At 40.6% G+C, this 24,341-nt stretch overlaps 2 protein-coding genes across 2 annotated transcripts; both read right to left on the minus strand.

Moving 5' to 3' along the window:
* Nucleotides 1-11,864: 11,864 nt before the first annotated feature.
* Nucleotides 11,865-14,596, minus strand: LOC121799734 (beta-amylase 1, chloroplastic-like). The gene is made up of 4 exons (XM_042199189.1): nucleotides 13,887-14,596; nucleotides 13,183-13,393; nucleotides 12,983-13,093; nucleotides 11,865-12,897 (listed from the first exon to the last, which is right to left on the minus strand). The coding sequence occupies exons 1-4, from the start codon at nucleotides 14,474-14,476 to the stop codon at nucleotides 12,091-12,093; spliced, it is 1,719 nt and encodes a 572-aa protein (XP_042055123.1). The 5' UTR covers nucleotides 14,477-14,596; the 3' UTR covers nucleotides 11,865-12,090.
* A 3,130-nt stretch (nucleotides 14,597-17,726) lies between these two features.
* Nucleotides 17,727-23,051, minus strand: LOC121801526 (carboxyl-terminal-processing peptidase 2, chloroplastic-like). The gene is made up of 13 exons (XM_042201034.1): nucleotides 22,894-23,051; nucleotides 22,106-22,457; nucleotides 21,853-22,002; nucleotides 21,270-21,352; nucleotides 20,931-21,136; nucleotides 20,158-20,226; nucleotides 19,833-19,951; nucleotides 19,536-19,611; nucleotides 19,419-19,460; nucleotides 18,762-18,870; nucleotides 18,306-18,403; nucleotides 18,127-18,220; nucleotides 17,727-18,023 (listed from the first exon to the last, which is right to left on the minus strand). The coding sequence occupies exons 1-13, from the start codon at nucleotides 22,975-22,977 to the stop codon at nucleotides 17,898-17,900; spliced, it is 1,608 nt and encodes a 535-aa protein (XP_042056968.1). The 5' UTR covers nucleotides 22,978-23,051; the 3' UTR covers nucleotides 17,727-17,897.
* Between the last annotated feature and the right edge of the window lie 1,290 nt (nucleotides 23,052-24,341).

Here is a 24,341-nt window from a genome sequence, read left to right on the forward strand (position 1 = left end):
AGGATGAAGAAGGTCGAGCCAACGACTATAAACAAAGGCGCTGATTGGGAGGCAACCCAAGTTTTTATGTTTTTATTTTTGGTTTCATATGTTGGAGGTTTTGTTTGCTCAATTCTTTCCTCTAACATTTTTTTTGAATTGAGTGTTTCTTTTTTGTAGTTTTTGTTCTTTTTGTAGGAGCATCATGGAGAGCGGATTGGAGCTTAGGAGGAAGCACACCTGCAAAGGATTTTTACACCCACCCTCCCACCCGAATGCACTATGGACGTCATCTCAAGTTTGGGGGAGTTTTCTTTCCCTTTACTTTATTTGTCTTCTTTGCTTGCATTGAGGACAATGATGCATTCAAGTTTGGGGGGATTGTGAATGATTTGTGATGTATATTTTTGGGTGTATTGTATGATAATGATGTTTTGAATCAATGTATTTGACGGGTGCATGCTTTATCTTCGGCTTTCTGGTTGGGAAATCTTGCTTAATTTACTTGAACTTTGAAGCCTAGGATGAATAGAATGGGTGCATGGATCTTTGTGAAAAAGCATGTCGTGATAACATCCGATTTCTTAAGTTGAGGAGAGTATGAAAATCGCATGACTTGTGGAAATTATTTTGGATTGATTTGCTTTATCGAGTGAAGTGCTTGCGTTCGTTTGTGTTAACGATTTGGGAGGACAAGGCACTAGGATGAACTCCATGGCCAAATGATCACATGCCTAGTCCATCAAATGATCCCCTAGAAGCCACCTTGAGCTTAATTTCTTATTCTTTGTGTAAACACTTAGCCAAACACTTAGCCACTGAAATAAGCCTAATTTTAGCCTCATCGATAGACCTTGCTACTATTTGGGTGCTAAATACAAGTTGAGCTTTGTGGTTTGAGTTTGAGTGTGGGTGGTGAATTGTAAAGAGTAGACATTTCTAGACTTGATAGAAGGTGAAAAGAATGAAGTTCTTAGAAAAAAAAAAACAAGAAAAAGAAAAAGACGACCTCCAAATTCACAAAAGTCGAGGTCTTTACAAAAAAAAATAAAATAAAAAAATAAGTTGATGAAATAAAGATAGAGCTTCTATGTTTGTTTGTGTAATCTCGTCGGGAATAGATCTCAAGTTTGGGGGAGTGTGGGTTTGGTTGTAATTTTTCGTTGGTTAATCTTTGGAAGGAAGTTGTAGGAGGGAAGATTTTGGCACTCAAATGTGTAGCCTTTGAGCTCACTATCCATACTTATCCTACCTCGTCCCTAGCCCCATTACAACCTTGAAATAAGACCTTGGACCTAATCGTTGATGCTTGTGGATGTGTGTAAATAGCTTGGTAGAGTTAAAGAAGTTCGGTTTGAAATCTGCGAGTCTATGAGATTAGTAGTGCTTGATGAGTCGATGATGACGGTTTGAGTTGTTTGATCGTATGCTCGGACTTACTTTGAAGTGCATCTTGACTTGAAAATCTAGGGGGATGAGTGATTGTTCTTGAGAGTGGGAAATCTCGATTGGAAATGTTGGGGGTTTAGATTTTGTCACTCACGTCCCTACATGATTCTTTGTGATGAAAATTTCTCTGCGGGTGGACTTGCGTTGAGTTTTTGTGCTAAAAATGTACCTTGCTCGGGGCGAGCAAGAGCTTAAGTTTGGGGGTATTTGATGCGAAGCTTATTTCCTATTCTTTACCCCGGATTTCATGTTAATTATAACTCACCAAGTCGTGCTTTGAGTGTAGTTTCGGGTGTTAGAAGCTGGAAGTTCGTCGGAAATGCATATCTGAGATTCCAGAGAGTTCGCCCGGTCGGGCGTTTTGATGTTGCTAAACGCCCGATCGGGCGTTTCCATTTTGTGCATGCGGAGTCCAGAAAGTTCGCCCGGTCGGGCGTTCTGATTTCAACTAAACGCCCGGTCGGGCGTCTCCCGCGAAGCCATGCAGAAGCATATCGCCCGGTCGGGCGATTGGTCCTTCTAATTTCGCCCGGTCGGGCGTTCGGAGTCTCGAACAACTCCAGGCAGTTACTCGGCAGTTTAGGATAAAAAGAAGAAAAGAAAATGAGAAGAAGGACGACAGATAAAGAGAAAAATAGAGAGAAAGGAGGAGAGGAAGAAGAGAAGGAAGGCATTCCGGCCATTATTCCGACCATCCATTCCCGAATCCCGACTCCACTCGACGAGAGCATCACACCTATGGTTTTATTTCTACATTCTACCATGTGTATAGGCTAGGCTCTCTTTGTTGCTCCGAGTTGTAATCTAGGCTTGTGTATTTGTTTTAACACCTTGAATCGTATGTTTGATACCAACAATGTGTTTGATAATTAAAATGCTACGTTTTTGGCTAATGATGTAGTGTTGTTAAATCTTAACTATTGTCTCTTTAACATAGCTTAGGATTGATCGTTTGTTGGTATGCTTTCGATTTAGAACTGTTCAGGGGATAAATTGATAGTGGATTAGGTAAGTGATTATAGTAGACGACATTTATTCCCGCGCATCCGCAGGAATTAAATGTCGTTGAAAGTTGGTTCATGGAACAAGTGTTCAGCTGACTGTGAACTATACGTCGTAGACATGTTCAGTGCACGCGATTAGGTTGATAATTATAATCCCGTCGTATGTTTCGTTGTAAATGGTGTAAAACAACGCAAGCTTAGTGAGCAACTTGGAGTGACTTGTCTTTCTCGTATTAAAAATCTCGTTTCAGTAGTTTAAGTTAGTTAACCATCTCAAAATCAAAACAAAATATTTTTATGCTTTGTGTAGTCTTATTAAGCGTAAGCAATCTCGCCTCCCTGTGGATCGACACTTGAAATACTACTACGATACTGTATTCTTGCAGTAGTGTAGTATTATTAGAGTTAAAATAATTAAACTTGATAATCTTTATGCTTTGATTAAGAACTCTAAAATATCGCATCAGAACTTCATGAAGGAGTCCTATATAGAAAGTCCTACCTTCAACCGTTGTTGCGATGTGTAGGACCAGAAGAGACGGATTACATCCTTAGAGAAGTTCATGAAGGATCTTGCGGTAGCCACATCGGAGCTAGAGCATTAGCTAAAAAAGTTCTGAGATGGGGATATTATTGGCCAACTTTGGTACAAGAAGCAGTACAGCTAGTTAAGAAATGTACGAAATGCCAAATCCATGCAAATATCCCAAGGACGCCGCAGACTGATCTATGTGCTATGCAAAGCCCTTGGCCTTTTATGCAATGGGGCATAGACATAGTAGGACCACTACCACAAGCTCCCCGGCAAATGAAATTCTTGATCGTTGCCGTGGATTACTTCACAAAGTGGGTGGAGGCTGAACCATTAGCTACGATAACAAGCTCAAAGGCATTAGATTTTGTCTGGAAGAACATAGTTTGCCGATTTGGCATACCCCATATCCTCATTTCAGATAATGGGACTCAGTTTACTGACAAAACATTCAAGAATTGGTGCCAAGAGTTGAATATTCAACAGCGGTTCACTTCAGTCTCTCACCCACAAGCAAACGGACAAACGGAAGTAACAAACCGTACTTTGGTGAAAGGATTAAAAGCTCGGTTAGAACAAGCCAAAGGACAATGGGTAGAAAATCTTCCTCAAGTCCTATGGTCTTACCGAACTACACCAAAAACCTCCAACGGTGAAACTCCGTACAGTCTAGTGTACGGCACTGAAGCCGTAATTCCGGTTGAGATCGGCATACCCAGCCCCCGAACCCTTAATTTCTCAACAGAACTGAATGACGACGGGCTGAGAGCCGAACTAGATCTTGCCGAAGAAAGAAGAGAATTGGCCTTCATAAAAGAAGCCAAGTACAAGGAGCAAGTAACCCGGTATTATAACCAAAGGGTGAAAAAGCTGCAGTTTCAAGTGGGAGATCTCGTATTGAGAAACAATGAAGTAAGCCGAGCAGAAAAGCTGGGCAAACTTGAACCCACATGGGAAGGTCCGTATCGGGTGTCAGAAGTCCTGGGAAAAGGGTCTTATAAATTAACCCACATGTCAGGAGAACAAGTACCCCGAACATGGCATATTTCCAACCTCAAGAAGTTCTATTTGTAAGAGACAAGGTCCGGTCAGTCTTGTGTCTAGTTCGGTCCTAGGGTTATGTGCTTTCTTATTTTTATTGTTCTTGTGTCTAGTTCGGTCCTAGGGTTATGTGCATTTTGTCTCTTACAAATGTTACTGAGGTATATTGTTCCTTAAAGGCTGATCCCCTTCTTTTAGATCATGTATTAAAGACAATTGTGAGTCCAAGCTTCTAAGGAAGATACAAGATTCCACAATTCAGCTTAAGAAACAAGCAATTCGTCTGAAACGAACTGCAATAAGCCGAAAACCACTCCGGTTAACTAGGGAAAGTCCAATCCAAGCGATAAAACTCGCCAAATAAGGACACTAACTAAGTCCGGTCAAAGAAGAGTTTACTTCATAAGACCGAGGACGAGTACAGGGAAAGTCCAATCCAAGCGATAAAACTCGCCAAATAAGGACACTAACTCAGTCCGGTCAAAGAAGAGTTTACTTCATAAGACCGAGGACGAGTACAATAAATGAAATAAAAAATCGCTGAACTGTAAATACGCAGTGATAGAAGCGAAATGAAAAAATTTCATTTACTAAGTCTTGTTGGGCATACAATTCCGCTGCCCTACGAGAATGCGTTACACCATTACAAAGGACTATTCTACTGTCTACGATTGCTAAAGTTGAGCCACCTATCCGAAAAATCCTCATGATGCTGAGTTCGGGCGTTCCGAGCAGTTGAAGAATAAGTAGGTGGACGAGATGCTCTGATCGACCTACCGCCTCTTCCCTGAGTCCGGGAAGTTCTAGCACCTCGGCGGCGAAGAGTCTCTTCACGAAGCATTTGCTGATCTTGCTCACTCATATTCACAACTCCTCTACGAACTTCAGGGCGTTCTTGTCTTGACGTTTCCGGTTGCTCCTGAGTCCGTTGCTGATTTGGAGTAGAAATTTGAGTAAGTGGATTAGAGGTTTGAGTTGGAGTGTGAGCATCTGTTAGCGGGAAACGGCTAAGGAATCTCTCGATTGAGGGACGCCGGGAAAGAATGATGTCGTACAGAGAAGCCAAGCGCCGCAATGATTTCACAACTTGTTGGCAAGCCGAGCTCTCCAGCACATTGTTCTTCCGGAGTACATGAAGCTCCTCCCACAGTTCATCAACTTGATTCTGAACTTCAGATATAGTCATTCCCCCGCGCCCGCAGATGAAATCTTCATATGCAGTCCTCTCAGCGATGACAGTATTCAGCTCGGCCTCCAGATCTTTCTTTATGGACTCTAAGTCCTTATTGTTGGACTCCAGCTCCACTAAACGAGCCAAGAGTTCATCATACTTCATCTGGTCATCTATAGCTTTTTTCTCAGCTTCATTTAAAGCCAAAGAGTATAGCCGCTTCCAGTGAAGTACCTCCAGCTCCTTAGAGTTAAGAATACGAAGCAGCTATGTCAGTTCGGCATTTCAGTTTACCGAGCAGGCAGTAAACCACAATAGGAGTAAAAGAGATTAAGAAAAGCTATAAGGAAGACACGAGTGTAGAAAGAAGAATTTTTTTTCGTTCACAAGAAAAAATTTACACAAGGAGGGCTTCAAGGCCATTTTACAAATAGAAAGAAGGAAACTAAACTAAGAGAAGGGAGACGAAATCATACTCCGCCAGTTTCGTCTCCGGCTTCCCTGTGGGTTTCAGCTTCTTTCTCCTTGTCGACCTCGGTCTCAGCCTCGGCCTCCCTCCTCCCTCCCTCCTGCTCGGCGCCCCCATCGCCGATCTGCTGCACCTCTTGCTCGGCGTGCCCGTCGCCGGTCTGCTGATCCTCCTGCTCGGTCTCCTTGCCGGCCTCATTTTCCTGCTCACCCTCTTCTTTGAAAATTGAAGCGGGTGAAACAGGCCCCAAGGAGGCAAAGATGGCCTCCATGTTCTCGTCACGGTCAGCACGGCAATTACGGACTCGTTCAGCAGAAAGCAGGACCGATGAAGACGCAAGCTCCTCAAGGAGCGGCAGACTCTGGAGACGCGCTGCAATCTCTCGGCCATACAGCGGCAAGACGACTTCGGGTTCCTGCTCAGCATTATCGGTCATCAATTTCAGCAGATCACCGATAAGGGCCGAAAATTGATTGCTCAAAAAGAGTTTCTCCGTGTAAACACGGAGAGCCTCCCCCTGAGCCACCACGGCAGCCGCCTCCCTCTGTTTCGACCGCTCTCTCTGGATGACGAGCTGGTCTTTGGCACGCTGGGCTTCATCCTGAGCCGAGATCATAGCGGCCCTTGCCCTCTCAAAGTCTGCCCGAGCCTGTTCGGCCTGGTGACGAGCAGCATTCAAATTCCTCTGCATCTCATCATAGTCGCTGGATGCTTTAGAGAGTTCAACTGTGACGAGTTTGCAGAGCATATTGTTCCTCTGAAAATGGAAAAAGGAAAAAGTCAACAGAGGGGCCACAAAAAAATATAGGAAAGAAGCAAAGCCAGAAAATCAAGAAGAAAATTCACCTCTACAAAGTCCTTTGGCCATAAAAAGGGCTCAGAGATATGTTCCGAAGTGGCCGTAACCACTCCTGATCCATAACCCCCTGGACAATGTCTCTCTCTGGCGCTTTCGGGGGTTTCTGAGTCTTCGCCGTCCCCCTTGCCGAGGTCGATCCCGGCTTTTTTGGATCCGAAGACTGACTCGAAGAGGTCTTCTGCCTCTTCGGATTCTTCTCGGCATCAGACGCCGAGCTGGTGTTTTTCTGTTTCTCCGGCTCCTTTGATTCGGAGGATTTGCGACCAAGCCTGCTTAGCATGTTCACTGCCAAAAAGCAAGAAAACAAAGTCAGTTTTCGCCGCTAAAGCAGTAAAGCATAAAAAAGAAATCCTCACCCTCAGTCTCTTCGTCCGAAGACGAGGAGTCGAACACGAAGTCACCCTTGACGAGCTCAGATTCCAAATACTGTTTCCTAATCATGGGAATCTTATTGAGCCCGCCCTCGAGCTCGTCCAACGGTTCTACCCGAGGATGAGGAATTACGGACTTCGGCCCTCTCCAGGAAAAGTCCGGAGCCGCTGTCCTATTGTAAAAAAAGAAGCGATTTTTCCACATCGGCCATTTGGTTTTACAGAAGGCTCTAAAGGGCTGTAAAGGGATCAAGTAAAACCAGGATCCCTTTCTCTTAAACTGAAAGAAATTAAGGATTGCCCTCAGAGACAGATCCTTTTCTAGTCTACGCAGCTCGGCAGCAAAGGCCGATAAGTGCCTCCAAGAATTTGGAGTCACCTGACCTAAAGGAAGTTGGAAAAAATCAAGAAGCTCTACAAAGGCGGGGGGAAGAGGGAAACGAAGCCCGCATTCTAAGCAGGCTTCGTAAACGGTGGCATAACCCTCCGGCGGCGAGTTAGCCCTATGAGTGTCGTCGGGAATCACCACTAACCCCCCAGGAAGAAAATATTTTCCGTGTAAGGATATCACAGTATCCTTACTCAAAATGCTGTGAAAATATTCTACCGTCTTCTCCCCGGACTTTTTCCGGCCAGAAGATCCCTTACCCCCCTTCCTACCACTACCTGATTCAGAAACAGTTTCAGAAGAAGAAGACATGATTCTTACTCTTTGATGGTCGAAAGTCTCTGAAGAAATTCTTGAAGAAGCGGAAGAAAATTTTACGAAAAAGAGAGAGAATGCAGAAGAAATAATCGCAAAAGTGTTCCAATGATGAAGAAAGGAAATATTTTTCAAATTCGTCACACCGTTTCAAATCCCACTTTTTCTGGATTCTCTGGCCGGATTTGCTGTCACATTTAATGCAGACACGTGCAGAGCACGTCCCCTGACGTCAGCCTCCCCCTTACACTTATCCGAAATGCCGAAGTGATTCACTTCGCTTTTCGGGGGGGGGGTGGTGATGGGATACGAACTAAACAACTAAACAATAATTGCGAGCCCAATAGCAGTGACGGCCCATCAGCCCAAAACCCAAGAAAGAGTATCAGTTCGGCACAACCAAAGAGTTCGGTCACAGCCTATAGCTCGGTAAAGCCGACCAATCGAGCTCAACTCTCAGATCGGCAAAAGCTGATCGGCAAAGTCAGTTCGGCACAACCAAAGAGTTCGGTCACAGCCTATAGCTCGGTAAAAGCCGACCAATCGAGCTCAACTCTCAGATCGGCAAAAGCTGATCGGCAAAGTTCAGCAGTTCGGTCTCAGTATTCGACCGAACAAGGAGATAGTGGACCCATGCAGGATCTCCACGACCTCCATTACACCCACGATCTATTTAGTGGTATTAAGCAGTTATCAACCCCCCTACCAGGGCTGCAAACCACGATCTTAGTTCGAATGTATAAATAGAACTTAGATCAGATAGACCAAGGTTAAGCTCTCTAGATCCTGAATCTCATATAGCAAATCAGTATTGTAATCTGTAAGCTAGATCAAGCAATACAAATTTGCCCTCTATTCTTCCCGTGGACGTAGATTTGCCTCAGTAAATCGAACCACGTAATTCTCAGTGTTGTGATCTTCATTTATTACTTGCATTTATTCCCATCAAAAATTCGCTAAATCATCATACTACATAAGAATTAGTATGAAACTAGGAAAAAGTATCTATGGAATAAAAATCTTGTCGCACTACTACTTTTTTTTGTTTATAGGATGCTTGTTAATTTATTATTTTATTTGTTAGACAAAATTTTCAATAAATACATAAATTTCAAAATCATAAATTAATTTACTTACACATAGACAAAATTTTATCAGACAAACAGGACCATAGAGTTAACTTTCCTTTATCAACTTTGGTTTTAAACAAGCACGTCACATATCAAACAAAACTCAAATTGGATTTATGTAATACCTAAATTGGTAGAGCTATCAACGCATAAAATCAATTCACATCAAAAGATTGAATCCAATCACACTAGAAACAAATAAGATCATCTATATTAAATGTTGTTCTACGTCTTATTCTTATCATGGAGTTGCAGTCACGTATATTGTTTGTAAATATATACTATTACCCACTAAATTACTAACAAAAGTTTAAGAAAAAATGAAATAGTTACCACAACAATTGTTCCTTATTTTTAATACTTTAATTAATCAGGTGGCACTGGATATAAGAAAAAGGAGCACAGTGGAACTAATTTGTATAGTGAAAACAAGACACATACTGAGACCGATGATATATAAAATTAGCCACTTTGTGTAAACAAATTAAAAGCTAATATCTTAAAATAATCATTTTCATATTTTAAAAAATAGACATAAAATAAAAAAGATAAAAATAAAATAGCCAATTTTTTTTTATCATGAATTGCTCTATTTATAACAAAATCACAGTTAGTATTTTTTAAAAATCGTAAATAGGGCATGAAACTAGTTGTTTTTTTAATCTTAGAATCCTATCTTAACTCAGTTAAATGATTAAAATTAATTACTGATGAATATTTTTTAACAGTGGTTGGTTTATTGCCATCCCTCAATAAAAAAATCCTCTACTTTAGAGTTGTCAAATTAATTATGTAACTGGTGTCACGCTTCAGTAAACATAGATAGGACATCATAGATTCATAAAACTCTTATATACACCATAAGAAATTTCAAAAATCTCAAAATTATTTAAGTCTGGAGACATTATTACAACATATATATAAACGCAATATTAATTAAGTTGGACACTAACGAGTTAATTCGTTTATTTTATGTCATTATCTTATCACGTTAAGATAAAAAGAAAATATTCGCAATTATTCTGGATACCACCGAATATTCGAGAAATATCTCCCATGATTTTTAGTTTTTAGTTATTCGAAAATGTCCCATCTAAAAATGAGTTATCACAAAATGTATTTGCTCTTTATATTTACTTTTTAAATTTAAATTGATTGGCTCAAAAGAGTTGAACTTGAGACACAAAATAAAGTGCGTGCATATGAACCACAGAGTTTCAGCAGTGTCATGTGAATCAGAAACAAAAGCAATAAAATAATGGTCCATACCATATCATGCATGACAATCTTCATTTAATTTGTTTCTACATAATTTTCAGTTGAGAAAATTAATATAAAGAACTTTTTTTTCTCTATTTTCCAATTTTGATTTTTATAGCCTCGATTACATTCCACCAACTAATATCTTGTTAGGACATGTTTCAACGTATCCTCATTCAAGCTTTAGTTTAAATAATGATCACTTCTTTATAATAACCAAATAAACTAGGCACTTTTACAATTTATTACTTGTACAAAGTTTTTCAGTTTTGAAATTCACCTTGTTTTACATACATACAATTGCTAATATACAATACACATCTGCGAAGCCTTTTAGTAGTGAACTAGTCATATTTTGCTTATAATTCACAGGCACAGCCACTAAACTTGACCATAATTCACAACTAACTGAATTTCTTAGTCCTGAACTAATTACCTTAAGCTAACATGACTGTTTTTATTCATATTTATCCTTTTAAATTTAACCAATAAATACGCTATAACTATAAACATACTCAATTTTTAGTAGTATTTGAACTGAAAATTGGTTAAAATGCAGTTTGTTACGTAATTGATAATTCATGTCAAATCACGTGGAATTTGTGTTATGTGCACTCATCAAACACTTCGAAAAATCAACACTCACGTGGAATTTGATGTTTTTAACAACTGTCCAATTTGATTAGTAATTTGGATGGGTGTCACCTTTTTAATTTCGATTTAGATTAACTTATCACAGCCGTAAACAGGCTTTTAGGGATGTATCAACTTGCACAATACTGATAAATAATTGTTCAGGATTAACAAATCGAAAAGACTACCTTTGGAACCCGTCACCCGACCAGGCGAAAGAGCATTGGCCGACGCTTGCCAGTGTTGTTTTTGACGTTTTTTTTTATATAATAAGAGAGAAAATCTCAAACCGCTCTAAGATTGGTGAGCAAAGAAGGATTGAGATCCCCTGCTGTGCATTCACCAAAGAAGGATTGAGATCCCCTGCTGTGCAAAATGCCACAGCAGGGGGTGCTGTGGTGATCCACACCATTCATTTTGGGAATGAAAAATAATAATACAAGTATGGGAATTTAATTTGTGGTGTGGATCACCACAGCACTCCCTGTTGTGGCATTTTGCACAGCAGGGGATCTCAATCCGAGCAAAGAAAATTAAATTCCCAATACAAGAAAATTAAACACCTCAGACCAATACAAGCAAGCTAAACAAGAGGCAACAGAGAGAGGAGTAAGAAGTGTATCCTCCAAGCAAAACAGGAAAGCTAGAAACAACATGTTCATCAACAAAAATCACCAAGTAAAAACTGACCAGGAAGTTAGGCGAGCTACATTGCACCTTTATGTCTCAGAGTTGCTTCTGCAATTATGCTCCGTTCGTCTAGTAGCTTTAAGGAAGTCATCATACATTTGACCTGGTGAAAAGGGAAATTTTAGGCACTAACCTTTAGTCCATGCTCCTAGCATTCAAAGAATTGAGTCTCTTCTCAATTTTCAATTCGATTCCATGTTTTGAAAGATTACTTTATTTCTGAATTACCAAATAGACCATGAGATCACATAGAATAAGAAACTTCAAATTTTCGAGTCAAATTTCATGAATGATGCATCCATCAATGTAAGGAAGCAAGACATCGAATCTTTAGAAAGACAATGCGATAGACCATTTCAGGTTCCTCGCCACATCATGATTAATGCATAAACCTCATCTTCAACTCCGATTCCTCAACTCCGGGGAATCCCGTGGATCGCAGTTGATGAACTCATCCAACTCGAATGATTTTGAAAGGAATAAAATTAATCAAGAAACTCAATATAGTACTCAACATCATAAGATTGAAAGGAATAAAATTAATCAAGAAACTCAATATAGTACTCCACATCATAAGATTAAAAGAAGATATAATCATAATTCATAAGACAGTTGTGTACATATTTACAATAACACAATTCATCATGGTTGTGACCAAAATAATAAAAGGCATATCTGTATTAAAATTCTCAAAAGTTTATACGCATCATACTGCCACATCAGATGCATCCGAAAGGTGTTGATCGGAAACTATGGTGGTCAGGAGTTACTCTCTACATACTACCCAACACACTCAGCCCTAATGCATCAACGCCACCGCCGCCTCCTGCACCAGCGGCTGCGTCACATGAACAAAATGCTCCGCCTCCCGCTCCACCTGCTCCCAGCACTTGTTCGTGTCCTTCCCTTCGCCCATCTTCTTCACAAACGCCACAAAACGCCTCCAGTTATCCGGCTGGAACAGCTCCGGGTTCATCCTCAGATACGTGAAAGCGCACATCTCCCGATCACCCGAGCTGCCGTCCAAGTTCAGGGCCGAAGCCTGCAGGATCTGCTCATGGGCTGTGTCATCATACCTAGGCAGGGCGTTCTCACCAGCCAGTGGAACTTCTGCCTGCTGGGTGGCGAGGGCAACCTGCCTCACCAGCTTCTCAGGAGCACACAGCGCGTCCTGGGGCTGCTCGTGGTCCCGCATCTCGATGCAGGTGAAGTTGAAGATGGCGCCATGGCGGGCCAGCATCTGGGCGATCGGGAGGTAGCCATCGCGGAAGCGGGTGTTGTAGTAACCAGCAGTGAGCTCAGGAGCATGGGACCGGGTGCCATAGTGCCAGTGGATTCCGGCGACCTTGACAGAGATCTTAACACCCTTGTTCTCGAATATGTTCGTGGCCGACTGCAAGATCCTCTCGCCGTGGGCGATCAGCAATTCAGAATACCAAGTGAGGAAGAATTCCCCATACTCGCTGTTCCAGCCACCACCTTCCTTCTTGAAGAAATTGGTATCTTCCGGCCAGTTGTTGTACTCCCCAGCATCAGTTGGGCCGGTGTGGCCCCACTCGGGCTTCCCAAAGGCCTCTGCAGCAGCTTTCAAGCTGCTCAACATGTACTGCAAAAAGGCCAAACCATATAAACATCACACACAATCTAAGCTGGCAGGTAAAGCAAGATAAAATGAAAGATATGCAATGTACCTTATCATAGCATTGGAAAGCTCCAATCCCGGGGAATCTCCACGTCCCGTTGGCCTCAGGGTATGAGGGATAGCGAAGCTCACCAGCTGGACCCATTCCGACTTGGATTTCCTGAATCACATTAAGAAACTTTCAGTATCAAAAATCCTCACAAACGTAGCAAGAAATTTGAAAAAAATGGATTTCTTCCAAGAACATACCACAATGGTATCACCTAAGAGATGATCGAAGGTGTCACGGAAGGATCGCATGAAATCGGAATAGCATTGGACGGGAGTTCTTCCCTTGAGACAAGGAATAGTGTCGCAACCTAGAGACAAATACTCGTAATTACGCCGACCCCATTGATCCGTGTACGCTAGGTCCGGATCCTTGTCAATCTCCTCAACAACCCATTTCGGAAGTGGAATGCTGAAACAGATGAACAAATTCATTCATCGTTTTCATTTTCTATGACTCTAGTTGTTGTTTAATGTTTAACACACTGAAGCAGCATTTGTAACTGTAAATTGGATACAGATGCAATTTCAGTTCAGGATATATGCATAAAATATGCAATAAATAGATATTGATCTTTTTATAATATGACTATTCAACTTTCGACATCAGATCCTATGAATAAGATTAAGTCCTTTTTATGCTTGAACTTATCAACCGCCCACGTGAAAAGCGTCTGAACCAACGCAGTACCAGATTTTGATGCACCGTCAAAAATCATTAAAAAAATCAATAAATTCGCAAAATCATAATTTCAATACTCTTCAGTCTTTGTCAGGCAATCTCAAATTCAAAGAGTAAATTAATACGCAATCAACATTAACCACAACATAATTAAGCGCAATTAATCAATAAACTTAAATTAAATAATAAAAGAAACAGTAATTGAGATCGAGACGTCACTCACGTGCACGAATCGCCGACGTTACCGCCGCACTGGTGGAACGACATAACCGCCTGGACCTTGAGGCCGTGCTTCTTCGCCATCTCGAGAAGCTCCACATATCCCGCCCAATTATACTCGCCGGGTTTCTCTCCCTCCACTAACCCCCACCACACATCCACCATGATCCCCTCAACACCGGCGCTCTTCAGCGCCTGCAGACTCGCGTTCATCGCCTTCTTCCGATTCAGGGTGTGGTTCCACGTCACGCTGTCGAGCGGCATCATCACGAACACTGGCACACCTTTCCGATCCTTAGCCTGAGCGCCACCGCCGGCAACATACTCCCGATCGTCCTCCACCTCCGTGGCCGGAGACATCAGCGCCTGAGCCGCGACGGACAGGTCCGGCCGCACACATCGCGGACTGAGCGGCGGCGACGGGGAGATGCGGTCGGAATCCACCGCGGATACGCGCAGGTTAGATGCGGCGGGGGATCTCCACACCGCAGTGACGGTAGCAGAGGAAGGCGCTTCAATGGCTGCGCCAGCGGAATCCGCCGCCAAAGGCGCGCCCGAAATCGCTCCAATCTGGTGAGGCAAACTCATTGCCATTTATGAATTGGAATAATTAACAGAGATTTGGATTGAAACCGATGATCACTACAGAGAAATTTAGATTTAGTTTTAGTTTTAGTTTTGAGGTGTAGAGAGAAATGGTGATTAGGGATTTGTATTTATAGAGTGAGGAGGGAGAAAGGGGGTGTTGAAAAAGAGGCGTTTGAAAAGATAAGATATTCAGAAATGGAGGACAGCGCAGGACGTGACACGTGGAAACGGACTCGTGGCGGTATTTGGGCGGGGAAAAGGCGACGGCTGCGATCTGCGGAGGTTCACGTGAGGGGGACGGTGGGATTTGATTTCCCGGTGTGGGCAAGGGTCGGCCAATAGGAAAGCGCAACGTGGACGAGTGGGGATAAATTAAGGTCGGTTTGGCACTTTGCGTAAATGCCTTTATCATTTTCACAGCTAAGATGGAAGCCAGTATTACTGAGTTTTCTTTAATTCAAATTTAAATTTATTTTTATGGATTATACTACTTGTAGTTGTTTAGACCATCAGTAGTGGGGTGCCCTAAGGCGCGACACGTCAGCATTTTTATCCTCCTCCTTCTCCATCTGCAATGGGGCGCCCTAAGGCGCGCTCTATGACGCGCCACATCATCATTTTGTTGTTTTATTTAATTAATTTAACTGTTTTCAAATAACACGTAATGAGTAAAAAAAACGACTAAATAACAAGCGGCGAAGTTTTAAAAAAAAAAATTACACCATTCAACTAAAAAAAGAAAAAAACTAAGTCGGGCCAATTCCCAACTTCCTACGCAACTCATCGAGTAATGCACGAAGATACTCGGCTTGTTCGGGGTCGGTGCACTTCTTGAGGGCCTTGTGCGTCTGCAACTTCGTCCTTGCCATCGACGCTGTAGCTAACGACGCAAACGCGGTGGCCGTATGCGTCGGGAGCTCATCCGGGTCCGGAACAGGGGCGGCAGTGGTCGACGATGACGTCGCGGTCGCCTTCCCCTTGGCCTTCGCAGCCTTGATGCCGGGAGGACACCGGTGTGCCGGAACTCCCTTCATCCACGTACGTCCGGTTGAGGTCAACCGGGTTAGTGCCGCTGCCGCCGCTCGTGTAGTCACCAGCTTCGGTGACCTTCGTCCTCTTCGGCGCACCAGTGTGCAGAATTCCACCTTGGAACTTCTGCTTCTCCCTCAAGAGCGCCCAGATGGCCTCGTGCTTGAACTAGCCGAACATCGACCGTTACGACAACATCGCTTTAGAGCGCACGTCGTGCACGCTCTCGCCGCTCCCTTGTGACCGCGCGCACTTCTCGAACTCCGCCGAGTACAAGTTCACTTGCTTCTTGATTTGATCCTAGTGCTTGCGGAGTTGCTCACTCTTGCGCTTGTACGCGGTCGGCGGCTTGACTGAATTGTAGAGGTCCGCGATGCGCTCTCAGTACGCGGTCTGTCTCTGGTTGTTGGCGAATATCGGATCTTCCGATATATCTACCCAACACCGGGCCAAAGTGAGAGTTTCGTCGTCGGTGTAGTTCGTACGGCCGAGGGCGTACTCATCGCAGTCACCGGGAGGCGGCAACTTCTGCGCCCGCTGCCGGTTCCGCTTCGCCTTCCCCTTGGCGGCACCGCTCGCTGCGGGGGCGGGATCGGCAGATGCGGTTGGGCGGTGCGGCAACGGCTCTATATCAGACAACCCATACGATTCCGTACTGAAATCGGGATCGTAATGGGTGTTGTCACCGAACGAACGATAATCGCCGGGTTCTGTACCCGGCCAATGCGCATCTCCGCTAAACGTAGGGCTATTGGGGCTTGAATCCATTTCGTAGTAATTATGTAAATGTAAGTTTCGAAGATGAAATCGTGTGAAATGAAATGTTACAAATGAACGCTATTTATAAAAAAACGAAACCGCGTGTCATCGTCCGCGTGCCATCGTCCGCGACGTCCGCAATGGAGCGGACGATGGCGCGGACGATGGCCATCGTCCGCGGTTTAAGTCGCGCCCGAAGCATAGGCCGCGACTATAGTCCGCGGCCTATGCCACACACCCACAGTGGGGGTGGACGATGAATGGCGCGGACGATGCGCGCCATCGGGCGTGCCATCATCTGCCCATTGCGGATGGCCTTATATTGATTGTTTTCTTTTACCTGATTATAAAATCAAGTGCACTGTGTGGGCGTGCCATCGTCCGCGGCCTATGCCACACACCCACAGTGGGGGTGGACGATGAATGGCGCGGACGATGCGCGCCATCGGGCGTGCCATCGTCTGCCCATTGCGGATGGCCTTATATTGATTGTTTTCTTTTACCTGATTATAAAATCAAGTGCACTGTGTGGGTAACCTTCAATATTCAGTGATTAGCTGCTAGGTAAATCGAGTTTCTGAATCTGGTAGTAAATAAATATGTATAAAAAAGATTCTAGTATTATTGAAAATATAATTAGTAACGGGTTAGTGATTAGTAAGACCTTATTTGATATGAAAAATAACATTATTTTTGGGGCGAGATTGCTATAAAGTAAGAAACGATTAACAGTTCCTTCTTAAAGCAAGTGTGATTATTTTAAAACATACAGTACATTTTAGTTTTTGATTCTTAAAGCAAAAGACACTCAAAAAATGTGAATTATTTAACATTATATTTTCATTTACGTTTTCTAAAATTGGCAAGGAAATGTGTGATTTAAATGAGAGAGAGAGAGAGAGAGATGTGGCTAGTCTTCTACTGATTTTATGTCGAACACAATAAGCAAGGCTGCTTTGAAGATGAAATTGTTGAATAATAATGAGCAGAACAATTCTTTTTTTTTTCTTTTTCCCTTTATGACGTGGAAAACTAATACTTAAAATCATGAAAAACTGTTAATGAGAGAGATAGAAAGAGAAAATATTTCATATATAATCAAATTACAATTCTTCAATGGGCTTTTATGATTTTCTTCTACAATTAATTAGAGAAAATAAATACTCCGTATACTTCAAGGACCAATTTGGAGGTAAATGACTTGTTAGCAAGAAGGGAAATTTGTTGAAGATTCTGTTGAGGGTTGAGAAACTAAATTTGCTTAGCAGGATTCAATTACCCAAGCCATGAGACTCTTGTCTTGTGGTGCCTCAGTTATGTCACCTAAGTTGGGTTTGTTGTAACCATTTTTGAGAGAAGTTCAGCCTAAAAGAGAGTAATAATGGGCTGCAAATTCCTTCTTGTTTCATAGCTCTATGTATGTATACTTCGCATCTTGGTATAATAAAACATGCACCACCCGTAGATGTAGATCGAACGACTTAAGTCGATGTCTTTGTTAAATGCTTCCATGTGTGTTTACAGTGACGAAAAATATACCATCGCTTTTACATACCAAATCTAACCTAGTAAGCCTAGTTCATGCAATGAATTTTGTTCAAAAGAATGAAGAAATCCTAAAAAATCTTATAAGCAAACATCATCTAGAGAATAGCTCGACCTTGTTTAAGTAGCAAGCAGATGCAGGATCTTGAAGGCAGCCGCAGAAACTATCTTCGTCTTTAGGAAATGAAACAGGTAGGGTCCGGTCTGGAATTATCCCAACCTTAAAATAGAACAACAACAATGAAAAAGAAGAAGTTCGTTCATGATCAGTTAATACTTCAGTAGAGAGAGAGAGAGAGAGAGAGAGAGAGAGAGAGAGCAACCTTATCAATGTCGATGTGGGCAGGTGTTTCGTAACGGGCAACAGTTATAGCCAAGCCAGAACCATCAGAGAGCTCAAAAACTGACTGAATTTTACTGTACAGAAGTGATGGTACAATTTGTCAGTATTGCAATAAGATTTTGTGAATCGAGAATAAGAAGAGGATGCGCAGGATGTTACCCTTTTCCATATGTAGGTTCTCCAATGAGGACGGCGCGCTTGTTGTCCTTGAGAGCACCAGCTAGAATTTCACTTGCACTCGCAGTTCCTTTGTTGACCTACAAAGACATTTTGTCAAAACAAGGACCTAAAAATGATAAGGAGTAGATCATTAATACAAATATGAAAGTTTGGCTGCCAGAATATTTGGGAGAGCTTTAGTTACAAAAAAATGTTCAAAGATCATATACTTGTTTGCATCGTTTTAAAGGCGGGTTCAAAATGGGAAATTGTGTCAAAGGTTGTGATTTAAATGGGAACTATCCCTTATATCCAACTATTTTACCTAATTCCAAAAGGTAATGTTTAACATCATGATTATTTAAAATATTATGAACTGATTACCTATAAAGGGATTTACAATATGCTAAACAATGATAGGACAAAAGTAACGCGAAATGAATAAACTCAACTTACCAGCACAACTAGGGGTTCTGAGGCTGCTGTCGCATTGCTTCCATCTGTCTCGTATATATCTCTAACTCCTTGACTGTCACAGATGTATACGATCACACCTTTGTCCAACCTAATCAGACAAATACCAAGTAAGACGTTACCGAATCTCCAATGATTAAATAGGGATATTTAATGAGTTTTCAGCCTGCAGCTAAAGCAGAATAATGTTGTTGATAAAGCTGGAGGTCAGCTCGTTTTAGGAAATTAGTAAGTTAAGGATGAATCTCATACTCAGTTTCTTAATACTAGTAACTATTTGAGTTATCACCACCATTATTTCTGATGGCACGTTTAGTAGGCAGTGAGCTTCATTTTATAAATTTTTTTTAATAATATAAACATTATATTTAAAGATCGGCGAAGGTGGACTTGAAGGTCTCAGGCATTTACCACTCTACCGCTAGACCAACACACACACCACTGAGTTTCATTTTGCACATAAATGATTACAGTGCTTGAAAATTTATTTTGCTGTCTTTTTTTTCTAATAAATACACTTCAAGGCTGATAAAATTAACATATGCATTGTGAGATACAAGACAATCCCTTCACCACAGCAAGGAAACAATGAAAAAAGAAAGATTTTGACAACCAATCGCACAAAAAGGGGAACCTCACCAGATTTTAGCAATTTCTACTCCTTCAGGAAACAGGCCGCCACTGCAACATATTTTATGAATTCAGAAATGCGACCTAAGGAATATTTTGTAATCGAGAATGTTTAAAGCATGTGACCTATTATCACGGAGGTCCAGTATGAATGAATTTACATTGTTCCCCCTCATTGTTTCAATTGCTTCCCTTACAGCACCTAAAAAAGAACCAACCATGAGAGCTTAGGAAATCATAATAAAGTTGGCAAAAGAGACAGATATTCCAATTTAATATGCAGAGGCAATGATTAGTAAGCAAAACGAATAAAGAGAATATACAGAATGTCAGAATCAGAAGTCAAGGTATTGAGATTTAGATAAGCCCAGAGATTAAAGTACAAGAGGGCAAGCTAAATTCATGAGATAAAGGAAATCGTACCAGAAGCATTTTGGGTGAATGATGTAAGTTTTATATATCCAACCAGAGGACCATCCTCTCCCAAACCAGCAGGTCTGCATACTCGGGACTTCACTGGATTTAATAAAACTTTCTCTCGTCTGAAAGGCAGCAACTAGTGATAGTTACAGTTCGAAATTCAATACTGTGCAGGTGAATGTGCATTATCTTCAAACTTAAATGCAGCCTAGAAAAATATATTAATTCCCATGAACCGATTAGATTACTATAACAAAATCTATTCAAGTTGCAACAAGAAGCAATGGAATATTGAGGATATTTTTTTAAACAGAGATCAAATGCATACATTAACGATAGGTGCCTTGTCTCAGAACCATGGCGTACAGCTAACTCCACTTTACTTCCTTCTGGTCCCCTGTCAAACATTTATCATTTCCAGTTATATACAGTTACTGACTCAGTAAAACTTCACTTCCACACACCAATAGACTGGAACCCACACCCAATCCCATTCCCACAGACAAATTAACGTTAAATGCATGTAGTAATACCACCATTGGGACATAAATTAAATTTACAAATGTTGTGGAGTTTGCTAGTTCACTTTCTTCTCAGTCAGCCAAACAGCACACACTTGAATAGCAGATTTAGATACTCAAACCAGTCAGGTACTTTATACTTTAACTTATCATAGTTACCTTAAATGGTTAAATCTAGTTAGGGCCTACGAATTCCAGGGATGGAATTCTTGACATCTTGAACATAATTAATTGCTAAGTTAAGGAACATCTATATTTTTTTTCTCCTGCTCTGTGAAGTTTTGGAAATTTAATTAATTGCTAAACATTCAGAAGTGAAAAAGAATCATCCCAGTGAAATGAATGGCTGATCAATAATTTCTAAAATGATGAAAAATGAAGAAGAAAGAACCAAGATAAAAAGGCATTGACTAAGAGTTCTTTTCTTTTTCCTCCTGGATGTGCTTTTTTTTTTCTTAAATCTGGACAAAAGAAGTGCTTGCATGCTTCAAAAGGGATATTTTACTTTTATAATTTACAAAGCTAACAAAAGGCCTAGTATTATGCCATCAATTGCAGGGGTGAATTAGAAGCAACTTACTGCAAGCGCTCAGCAGCGTCATATATTTCCATGCTTTCTGTACTAGTATCATCTATTGCAAGAATAAAATCCCCCGATAAAACTCCAGCCTTGAAAGCAGGACCTCCTGGAGCAGCTGAAATAACCACCAGTCCAGAATCCGATGTATCTTTCTTAGGGTACCCTATAGATAGACCAACTCCAGTAAGAGTACTCCGTGTTCCTGACTGCCTTCAAAGGATTATGAACATGTTCTCAAAGCTCAGAAATTAAATTAAATAGCATAATTCTAGAAAGCTCTATCAAGATCAATGAAGATAGATGAGCTGTTGCAAAAAGATGAGAGCGAGAAGCCTGTACCCGCAGACTCTTAAACTTTTTAGGCTCCAAGAACCTAGTAAAAGGGTCATCTAGAGTAGCGACCATCTTCCTTATAGCAGCATCTACAGTTCAACAATGAAGAAGAGATACAGTTAAAGGTGAAAGTTAGCCAATAAGCATACGACCAAACTGAAATAATGTAATAATCACATAAATACGAGATGCCATATGACATTTGACAGATATATGATTTTGCATGTTTGCTAATGGCAGAGCCAACCAATATCATTTTGCATGAAATAATGTAATTATCACATGATTATGAGATTGCATGATTTTGCATGAAAAGAATCCAAAAATGTTTTAGGGTCATCTACAAAATATCTTTACAATAGAATGGTTTCACTAATCCTAAAACCACACAGTAGTCATAGTTAAGATGCATATTTTCTTGTTACAAAGTACTAACTAACAGGGTTAGCCTAGTTAACAATTTATGTATCTCTTATTTCTTTGCTCCCACAGATATAGAGAATCCATCTGGTAATAATGTTCTCAATCATTTTCTATCTATTCATTGGTTGCGAAACAGAAATTACAATTACAAATCATAGACACTTACAAGTCTCTTCTCTTGTGTTCATAGGTTCAGTGCGCAGTGCGTTTTCTCTATACCTAAACCAACTCTGCCCATTGAAAGTCTTATCGACATAAGCACGGTCTACTGCTCTCCATGCTTCCAAAAATAGAAGATTTTCTTCAGTAAGGGCCCCTATATTACATAAAACCAAGCATTAGACCATAAAACATCAGAAGAGGTAAATCCAAAGAATTATAATATCAACGGGAACCCATTTGCTTAACCCCAAACTTACATGACGGAGTTTTGGTGACTGTGACACCTAATGTCATGAAAAGCATCACTCCAGCTATAAGATGGAGAGAAAACGAAGGAATGACATTGTTAGGGGTTTCTACGCGTTTCACTTCTTTCTGTAGGCTGATGGAAATTTTCCTGAGCCTGGGAATGCATTCAGCCTTGAGGCCAAAGAAACTGCAATGTAGTGCAAGTCTCTTATTGGGCCACCAAAACGACCGGGGGAAATTCTTGAATGCGTTGTTTTGATCAGGAGACTGAGATGAGAAACAAATTGTAGAATTTTGCTCTTTACTCTTCAAATACCAGCTTCCACTATTCTTTACAGGATAATAGTTCAAGAGAAGCACCTGAATGCATCGATTTTGTATTTATTTATTTATTTCAAAACAAAGGAAGGTTGAAAAAAAAGGATACCAAATATGAAAGGTCATTGCTAAAGATGATCAATGCCAATCAACAAAATCTTTTCCCAGTCAATTAAATCATTAACAATGATCTTGAATAATAAAATGGACTTACAGAATCTCGAATTGCATCAAAATATAAGCTTCATTTCGATGCACAAATCTTTGAATGCACATTCCACAATCAACTCCACAATTATTAGTTTTGTCCTTGTAACATTTTCGTCCTCATTTGTAATTGAAAGTATTGAACAACTAAAGCAAGGGATAAGATTGAGTAACAAATCCTACTTAACAAAAAACGATATAATTTTCAAAGCCATTCAGAAATTAAGCTGAATCCAATTATAAAATAACTGAAATTTGAAGAAAACCGCACCTCGGAAGAGTAAGCAGTGGGATTTCTGCGAGAATAGCCGACGGCAAAAGATGGAGCGGCGGAGCTTCCCAAGATCACTTCCATTTGGAAATTCGGGAAGATTTTGCAGCCACAATTTGTATGCGAAATTGATTGGTTATTATCAATGGCGGGATTATTCTTTTATTTTTTGGCCTTTTTTACTTTTCTTTTATTGAAAAATAGTCTGTGGCGTTGATTAGTTGGAGTATTAAATTTTCCCAATTTGGATAATGCATTTATCCCAACTTGAGTGGGTTTTCAATATGCCTTTGTATTTATTTTTTTAATATGACAATTAGGTTATCCATTTTGCTGATACTAAAAGAGTTCTGTTAATTTTTAAGAATAAAAGAGGAAAGAAAAAAGGTCTATTAGTTGATATATCAGTTAAGACTGATTTCACAATCAATGTTTGTGTTATATTACAGATTAGATTAAACTTTGAAATGTTGCAATCAAGATTATAGGTCCTTACAATGTATAGAAAATTAAACCTTTCTATTATTCAACAAGTGTTTGGTGCTAAGATTTGGACACTGTTTGAGAGTTTTGAAATCGGGTGTATATTGTGAGTTTTTCTCATCATGAAATTTTCAAAGGAACTTGAAATATATTGAGATGAGATCAAAATATCATCTATGAAAAATTACAAAAAAGAATTTCAAGTTGATATTGGGCTGGGGTGATTATTGGGCTATTGCTAAGCCCAAATTTTGAGTTGAAATATTACTGGACCTCTAGTGTATTATCTCAAATCTCAGTCAACAAATTTGTAGCCATTTATTGTGAATTATAGTGTGAAAAATAAAACATACTCCCCCCCTCCACTAGTAATTACAGTATCTTATTTTGTGCGTGTCTGTTCATTTATCAATAAACGAGTCATTTAGTTTTTATTTACTCTACTATTTTTTGTTAATACATCCTATATTCCACTAATTTGATTTTATCCATATGTTTTTGTTATAAAATTAATACTACTCGATATAAAGGTAGGATCAACCTTCCACTATCTTTTTCTATTCAATTTTAATTACATTTCTTAAAACACATGCATAGTCCCAACTATTGATGGATGGAGAAAGTATTACCTCGGTCTAGGAAAATAATCTTAATAATGGTGACATGTGTTTAAATACAAAACTAATACTCCCCCCTTCCCCAATAATTATTCATTTTGGTTTCGTCATGAGTTTTAAGATGTGTAAAGGAAAATGAGTTGAAAAAGTTTGTGGAATAGTGAGCCTACTTTTTTATTGAAGTAATATAACGTGAGTGAAATGAGTTAGTGGAATGCAAGGTCTACTTACTATTTATGGTAAAAAAAATGAAAGTGGATAATTAATGAGGGACAGACGAAAATGACAAAAGTGAACAATTAATGGAGACGGTGGGAGTAAATATTGCACAAAATAAATAATTAGGTG

Source organism: Salvia splendens, chromosome 4 (assembly GCF_004379255.2).
Source record: "Salvia splendens isolate huo1 chromosome 4, SspV2, whole genome shotgun sequence".
In the NCBI taxonomy this organism is placed as follows: Eukaryota; Viridiplantae; Streptophyta; class Magnoliopsida; order Lamiales; family Lamiaceae; genus Salvia; species Salvia splendens.

Coding starts and splice junctions, on each gene's coding strand:
- LOC121799734 (XM_042199189.1), bottom strand. CDS start 14,476: ATGGCAATGAGTTTGCCTCACCAGATTGGAGCGATTTCGGGCGCGCCT. Junction 13,394..13,886: donor AACGTCGGCGATTCGTGCAC/GTGAGTGACGTC, acceptor CATCTGTTTCAG/CATTCCACTTCCGAAATGGG. Junction 12,898..12,982: donor CTTTCCAATGCTATGATAAG/GTACATTGCATA, acceptor GCCTTTTTGCAG/TACATGTTGAGCAGCTTGAA.
- LOC121801526 (XM_042201034.1), bottom strand. CDS start 22,977: ATGGAAGTGATCTTGGGAAGCTCCGCCGCTCCATCTTTTGCCGTCGGC. Junction 22,003..22,105: donor AGTCACCAAAACTCCGTCAT/GTAAGTTTGGGG, acceptor TATGTAATATAG/GGGCCCTTACTGAAGAAAAT. Junction 19,612..19,832: donor ATTCACCCAAAATGCTTCTG/GTACGATTTCCT, acceptor GTTCTTTTTTAG/GTGCTGTAAGGGAAGCAATT.